This window comes from Harpia harpyja, chromosome W (assembly GCF_026419915.1).
Source record: "Harpia harpyja isolate bHarHar1 chromosome W, bHarHar1 primary haplotype, whole genome shotgun sequence".
NCBI classification, from domain to species: Eukaryota; Metazoa; Chordata; class Aves; order Accipitriformes; family Accipitridae; genus Harpia; species Harpia harpyja.
In genome coordinates, this window is record NC_068968.1 from 30,968,155 (window position 1) to 30,976,534 (window position 8,380).

At 41.2% G+C, this 8,380-nt stretch overlaps 1 protein-coding gene across 1 annotated transcript; it reads right to left on the bottom strand.

Moving 5' to 3' along the window:
* Window positions 1–947: 947 nt before the first annotated feature.
* LOC128136226 (sorting nexin-2-like) lies at window positions 948–4,074 on the bottom strand. Its single transcript, XM_052775454.1, has 2 exons — window positions 3,932–4,074; window positions 948–1,436 (listed from the first exon to the last, which is right to left on the bottom strand). Exons 1-2 carry the CDS (start codon window positions 4,037–4,039, stop codon window positions 1,284–1,286), a joined length of 261 nt encoding a protein of 86 aa, XP_052631414.1. The 5' UTR covers window positions 4,040–4,074; the 3' UTR covers window positions 948–1,283.
* Between the last annotated feature and the right edge of the window lie 4,306 nt (window positions 4,075–8,380).

The window sequence follows — 8,380 nt, forward strand, 5'->3', positions numbered from 1 at the left end:
ATCAAAGTAGTGACTGACCAAGGATTAAAAATAAGTGTCATTGATTACTTTTCAAAACTTTCATACATCTCTCTCCAAAACATCCAGTACTGTCAAATATTAGAGACCAAATCTTACACTAGTGAAATGCCAGGACTGATCCCATATGTCAGTTTCTCATCTTTTTATTATAATAATAAAGTCTTTTAATAAGTAGAAATACCCTCCAGCTTGCAATATGATCTGAATTATCAGTCTTCATAATTGGAAAAAAGGACTGGGACAGCTATAAAATGGTTATACAGTAGAAAACAAGGCTTTAACTCACCTCATGTTTTTACACACACACAAACTTGAATATTATTACATAACAAGACATGCCATATTACCATCAGCAGAACGAGTTATTAACTAGCTAACACTGCCCACACTATGCAGCGACAGTACATATCACAGAGAAACCTGTATTTAGTAATCAAACTTAACTAAAGCTAGAGTCCCACAAGAAAAAAATCCTGTACATCACTGTCAAGATCTTAAGACATTTAAATTTAACTTTTCTATCAAATAAGCTTCTCAAAGTGCCATTACTTCAGTATGTAATTCTTAATAGTTCCGTTACAAAAATATGTATTGTCAAGAGTGTAATAAAGTGCTTACTGCTGAGACGACAACACACAAATTGGTGAAAAAAATCCCCAATTTTAATTTACTATTGAAATTTAAACAAGACTCATCTACCCCTAAAGAGAAGTCCACATATCACTTTATTTTCGCTAATAAGCAAGATTAAGTCTTCTACTTGCAGTTCAAAAAGAAAAGGCTACACTTCAAAACAGTTTTACAGTAATATTCAACCAGTAGCTAGATGTGTTAACAACAGTAGAACAAACTTTGTGCAAAGAACCTCAGCTGTTTTTTCCTTTTATAGTATGTCACTTTTCTTGCAAGTTATTTCAAGTTCATAAATTTGACAGTATAATTGCAGAAGATCATAGGACTTCGATTAAATAGGTGATCACTGAATCCAATAAAGAATGATCGACAGAGACTAGTGATACTCCTAATATCCAAAGGAAAACATTACTTAATGAATTTTCCAGAAAGTATATCTTCAACAGGTTGAACAATGGTATAAGATTTACAACAATATTAAATTGCTTAAGCTTAAAATCAGAGTTTCCATTGCAAGGGTACTGCTTCATATTTCCTTACAGACATGGAAATTACCTTTTACAGCATAAAAAGATTTTCCTCCTCCTCCTCACAAAAGCACACCCCTTTAAGTCCAAGAGGAAAAGAGTCTATGCAGCTACATTAGAAGAAAAAAAGCAGTTACCAGCAAAAAGGTCTTCTCTATCATCATCTGGCATGACTTCTGCTGGCTTTGGACCATTAAAGTTTGTGCTGAGGTCTTCTGCAGGAAGACTTGCTGGCTCTGGAGATGAAGGACTTGACTGTTAAAAAAAAAAAAAAAAAAAAAAAAAGTGAATAGCAGAGAACCAGTTGTCACATATCAGTATATAAGTATTGCAATAAACATTCTTTCATTGCAAAGAAACAAAGCAAGATGTACAGAAAGGAAGCCCAGTAAGCTGTTTCCATTTCCTACTCCTAGTGGGATAACAACGAACAAAGGATACAAACTAGTCAGCAGCTCTTTTCATTTCTGTCAGGAAAAAAAGTAAATAACTTTCCTCAAGTTTAATTTACATGAAAAACTGCTACAGGAAATATCTAGAATAAGTTTGTTAGCATTCTGAATGTAGTTTGATTACGAAGGTCCTTTTGGAAAGGCTTATATTTAGATTTTTCTACATAGAAAAAATTACTAAACAAAAAAGTCTCCAAGCGCTCCATACTAGTTTTCAGAGATTAAGTGAACAAGTTAGCTCCATTCAAACAATACACAGCTGCTTGCAGCCATAAGAAATTTCAAAAAGTTTCATTTATTTTTAACTGTTCATAATATACACGAAATTTATATTTTGTTGGAACAAAGTTAGGCGAGTTAACAAAATCTCCTCTTATAAAAACAAATGCTAACACTGAAACCATTTGGAAGAATTATTAGCAATCTTACAGCTTTTCCACTGCTTAGCTTAGCCAAATTATAGGTAAAAACACAACAGCATGTCTTCTGTGAGGTGCAAAAAGAATGAAAGCAAGAAAAAAAGGAAAAAAAAAAAAAGGAGGGGGGGGCAAGAACAGAAATTAATCACAAAAAAATCAAGGGGACAGCTCCAAGATTAAAACAGTTTGGAACCCTCTCAAAGCACCATAACCTTCACATAAATTGGCTTTGGACCTCACTGTCACCTGCCATGCTCTCCTCTCTAGTTAATCAGCAAACAAACATATGATCAGGATTAAGTCAGCTCTGGTTTTAATAGAGCTGCCATTGCCATTTAGAAACAGCTACTTCATGAATATTATAGGACTACAACACCACTACAACACTCAAATACATAAGTTTAATTAGACCCACACCATGACATAATCATTCTTCTCTGGACTAAGGTGCCCTGTACGCTTAAGTTAAACAATCTAGCTTTAAGCTAGGGAGAAGTTCAAACTCAATCTTTGTAATCTCTTCCTTCCAAATTTGCTAGAAATTCACAAGAGCAGGGTTCTTTCCTAAGCACTCTAGTTGATTAAAAGTCAAAAAAAGCTTTGTCTTCAAAGTTTCTCTAAGCAGTGAGGCTTCCCTTTGCTACTTAACTACTTTTTTTCCAAATAAACTGACTACAAAAACAAAGCGGCACAACAGAACTGTCAACCAAACCACTCAATACAGAGAAAGTGCATTTCTTCACCAGTTTTTCCAGCTATAGAAGTTTTCAGTAACTATTTTTAATCATTAAGATGAGGACTTTTCATTGTTAGACTGTGGTTTAGGCATTAATTCTATCACATCTCTTGGGGGTTTAATTCAAGAGCACATCAATAAAGAAATTATGTTTTATTGCAGTTTTTCTGAAAGTACAAACAAGACTCCAATAATACACACTGTACCACACACAGATGTACAGAAGTCTATTAAAATAGTTCTTGACAACTGCAGGTTCACAAATCACATCATTTGTTATTCCTTCACAGTATTTTTCCACAGATTTTTTTTTGTAGCATTGCACAGATTATCTATAAAAGGAAAAAAAAAAAAAAAACCACACCAAAAACTTTTTAAGCTACTTCAGAGAAGGCAAGTGTCTTTAAAAAAACACATTTAAGAGCCTCTTTACTTACTGACCTTTTTAAGGACAGACAACAGTCGGAGCAAAACAAAGAAATATGCACTGATCCTATTACTGTAAAGGTCAGGGACAGGAAACTTCAGGAAAAGAGGAACACAAACAATTTTCTTTTTAAATGGATAACTGTGTACAGGGAGAACAAAGTTTTCCATAAGAGACTAGTACAGGTGAAACATGGCCACGACTTAGAAAAAAGTTCCCACTTTAACAAACACATGAGCATTTTTCAGAACTAGGAAGTATTTACACATTCAGTTGTAGTGGGGGGTTTTTATTAGATTCCTGACATGGAAAGCAAGAGTGGTTTATAGATGTATTCACCACACATTTTTAGATCTTTCAGACTCTTGATTTCTCTGAACAATTGCAGGTGTGATACTTGGAGAAAGACTTTTCCGTGGGGTTTTTTTTGACAGGAGAAAGACTTAGCTGAGGGCCCCGGAGGGCCCCTGGTGAGGTGACTCTCCCCACCAGAAGGCAAGGGCCAAGGAGCCGCCGCTCCCAGAGAACAGAGCGGCGAGGGCCGCAGCTCGAGGCCGAGATGGGGGTGGGAAGGGACCCCTGGTAGTCAGGGAGGGCCTGATGGGCGCCAGCACCATCACACTCCACCGCAGGGGTCTGGGCAACGGCTGGGCCCCGCAGTAATAGACTGCACCAGGGAAGGAGAGAGGGCGGTTGCAGGACGAGCGGGCTCTCACCTCCAAAGTGGACACGGGACTAGCAAAGACGTTCTTGCCATCCTCCAGCACCTCGAAGTCGACGGGCCGTACACCCGCCAATAGCGGAGACTGTCTCTCCGCCGCCATCTTCCCCTCCAGCCTGGGTCACCAGCCCCAGCCTCCTGCTCTCACGTGACACCCCAACCCCCGCCTCCTCGCGCCACGTGATTGGAAGAGCTAGGAAAGGAGGCGGGGGGGAAAAGGGGTAGTAGGCGCGTCTGCATCGCTGCAGCTCGCACATTATTAACGGTACGTCACTGCACGCAACTTGCCCAGCTTTTGGTTTCTCTCCCCTTCCTATGAAAGGAGACAGCTGTAGGTGCACCATGTTAGGGCATCTAGATAAGTCGAGAAGCTGGACGTTTGCTGGTAGCTGTCATTTGAAATTGTTACTGTGATAAAATAGTTTAATAAGGCTGGTCATTTTTGTTTAAATCCAACAAAGTCTTCCTTCTCATAAAACACAAAGTCTGTGTCCCAAAATGTTTGTATTTTAGGAATCTCATCCATATATATGGTTGTTACTGTCACAAAACTTTTGAAACTGCCCTGTGCCAACTAAGGAGAGAAGCTAGGACACAAAGTATAGAATTACAAGAGTAATTCTTTTATTCACGCACATGAGGTGTCCCATTCAAATTGGGGCACCCCAAATGTGGTTTTACACGTGGTTCTTATATGTTTCAAGCATTCAGTTACAACATGATTTGACTAATCATTACTTAACGCACACACTGCTGTTTTGCAAAGCAACTATAATTATATGGCATAATTCTAAAATTCTGGAGATGGCTGAACACCTGCCTGCGATGGGAAGTAGTGAATGAATTCCTTGTTTTGCTTTGCTTGTAAGCGCGGCTTCTGCTTTACCTATTAAACTGTCTTTATCTCAACCCACGAGTTTTCTCACTTTTACCCTTCCGATTCTCTCCCCCATCCCACCACGGGGGAAGTGAGCGAGCGGCTGTGTGGGGCTTAATTGCTGGCTGGGGTTAAACCATGACAGTCCTTCTTGGCGCCTAACGTGGGGCTCGAAGGGTTCAAGATAACGACAAATTTGATTGGAATGTGCTAGATCGAATTTATAGCTGTTATTGCTGTTTAGCTATTAATTGACAGGCTCCTGTGCTTGCCACAGGGCTTGCTTGCCTTACTGTAAATTAGAGCCTAGTGCTTGTTAGTGGCTGCTTTTTGCTTTCGCTGCTTGCTGTACTGCTGATCATCTTATTCTGCAGTGCCTGGGAACATTTTGATAACAGCAATGGTGACGTGCCTGGGCTGGCAGATGGCCAGGGCATCGCTGCTGTTTCTGTGCTGCTGTACTGGACAGGATGGAACTCCAGTGTGAACTCGAGTCGAAGGGACTGTGACCTATGGATCAGTCCACGCAGGAGCAGGACACCCCAAAGTGTCTGTGATCGTGCATAAGTCCACGCCAGAGCAGGTGCATCTCGAAACGTCTGTGGCCGTGGTTATGTCTGTGCCGCAGCAGGTATACCTCTGAAGGGATTATGGCCCAAGGATAAGTCCACGCTGGAGAAGGCACACCTCGAAGCATCTGTGGCTGTGGATAAGTCCATGCTGTAGCAGGTACACCTTGAAGCATCCGTGGCTGTGCATGAGGTCATGCTGGAGCACCTCAAAGCGTGTGGCCATGGATAAACCCACGACGGAGCAGGTACACCCCCTGGAGGGACTGCAGCCATAGGTAAGGCTATGTTGGAGCAGGTTTACTTCTGAAGGGACTGTGGCTGTGGGTAAGGCCATGCTGGAGCAGTTATATTTCTGAAGGCATTGCGGCCCATGGAGAAGGCCATGCTGGAACAAGTGCACCTCAAAGCGGCTGTGGCTGTGGATAAGTCTATGCCACAGCAGGTATAGCTCTGGAGAGACTGTGGCTCATAGATAAGGCTCCACTCGGAGCAGGTACACCCTTAAGGGGACTGCAGTCTGTGGATAAGTGCAAGCCAGAGCAGGGGCAAGGGGAGGAGTTCATTGCAATGTTAAACCCAATGGTCTGGTCCAAAGGGACCAGAGGTGGAGATTGTAATGCAAATACTTTTAAATTGTTGTAACCCATGATTTGAGTTGCATGTTCTAGGAATTACTATAGCAGGAACCGCCTGAACCAGTGGAGGACAAGCCTTACAAGAAGCAGTGCGAGTGCAGCAGTGACCCGACCAGAGCTGGCTTTGGTGCCCAATAACTCCACGAAAGACACCACCTCTCCTGTCCTGAGTGACCACCATAACAGATGGAGCCCAAAGTCATGGACTAAATGAACTCAATGGACATTTTGTGGACATTTGTGGACATTTTATGGACATTTTACAGGGGTGGTCCATAGACTAAAGGGATGAATGATATCTGTGTATTATATCAAAGGATGGGAAGGGGGGTGGTCGTTAATGAGGTTGTATTGGATAGTGTGGGACCTGAGCATGATGTAAATGGTATGGAAAAAGGGGTGGAGAATGTGCTGGGTTTGGCTGGGATAGAGTTAATTTTCTCCGTAGTAGCTAGTATGGGGCTATGTTTTGGTTTTGTGATGAAAACAGTGTTGATAATACAGAGATGTTTTCATTATTGCTGAGCAGTGCTTACAGAGTCAAGGCCTTTTCTGCTCCTCATACCACTCCGCCAGTGAGTAGGCTAGGGGTGCACAAAAAGTTGGGAGGGGACACAGCTGGGACAGCTGACCCCAACAGACCAAAGGGATATTCCATACCATATGATGTCATGCTCAGCATATAAAACTGGGGGAAGAAGGAGGAAGTGGGGGACATTCAGAGTGATGGTGTTTGTCTTCCCAAGTAACCGTTACGCGTGATGGAGCCCTGCTTTCCTCGAGATGACTGAACACCTGCCTGCCGATGGGAAGTAGTGAATTAATTCCTTGTTTTGCTTTGCTTGCGTGCGCAGCTTTTGCTTTACCTATTAAACTGTCTTTATCTCAACCCATGAGTTTTCTCACTTTTGCCCTTCTGATTCTCTCCCCCATCCCACCGGGGGGGGGAGTGAGTGAGCGGCTGTGTGGTGCTTTGTTGCTGGCTGGGGTTAAACCATGACAGGCATCATCATCCATCTGCTTCTTTCTTGATCTAAACATCCCTGGAGTCAGTCTTGCTACAGTTACTTATCTATGATGCCAGATGATGGGAGGGTTTCACAGGGCTGTTAGAGGAGCTAGGATGCTGGCATTATCTCTCGGTAGTCCAGGGGTATCCTTTATTCTTCAGGGTGGGGGCTGTCCTTCTCCTCCTTGCAATGAGTTGGGGTCCTTTAGTCATGCTTTACTTAACCATGACTGTGCAGTATACAATGTAAACTCTCTCTCTCTCTCTCTCTCTCCCCTAAGAAAGTTCATACAATTCCATACTATAAAGACTAATTGGTACAATAGTTAGGGAATGAGATTTTCCTAACATTATCCTGAGTAATCTCATTTCTTTCAACAGAACTCAAATGGATAAAGCGCAGCTGCTTACATGGTTTAAGATAAGATCTTTCTCAGGGGATGAGGATTAGAAGTATTATGTCCTATTCTTGCAGACCAGTCATTTAACCAAGTGCAGTAGTATTCACAATCACTAAAGCAGTTTTTCTCATGTAAATAAAGTATTTGCAGGCCATCTCCCTATATTACTATTTCTAAATTGTTTTTCTTTTTCTCTCTGGGACTTAGCTCACAAATTCTTAAATTCTTCCAAAAAGTCAGATGTCAATAGTGTCTAGATAGTAAGCATTAGCTAATATACCTATACTTCATTTGAACTGTTGTTGTTGTTTCTGTTATATTGAAGACAAGTTTTTAAAAGTATCTTTTGAGTTTCAATTTGGTCAAAGTACAGCATTCATCCACTCAGCACTTTGTGAGGACTTTGTTAATATTTGCTGTATTAAAGTTAGTTTCTAAACTTTGTCCAATGGATAATAGGAAGAATGAGTCTTGTTCTACAGACTGTAGGCTCTTTGGGGCAAAGGCTGCATCTCTCCAGCGTTTGCAAAGTGCCTAATAAAGACTAAAAGGAAAGGATACAGTCATACATACTGTTTTCTTTCAGCCTCTTTCCAATCACATAATGAGAAAGTCATAAATATATAAATAGAAATCTGTGTCATCTTGAAACCATGGAAATGTCATGCATAATTTTATCTGTACTGCTCAAGCTTGAGATGCAAGAAGTTGTTGTGGAGAGTTCTCTCCTTGGAGATTCTGACTGCTGAGTTTAGAAAGAATGTCTCTCATTCCTGCTGACATCTGAGGAAGTTTCAGGCCTCATTTCTTGGCACGAGGTCATTGAGTGAGACTTTACAAATCTGCCACTCACTAAATTTGTGTTTTGGAACTCCGAATTACCAATTGCAAATAACAAAGAAGTTTTCAAATAGAAGAGATTTATGACATTGGAAGTTCTAACAAAAGGG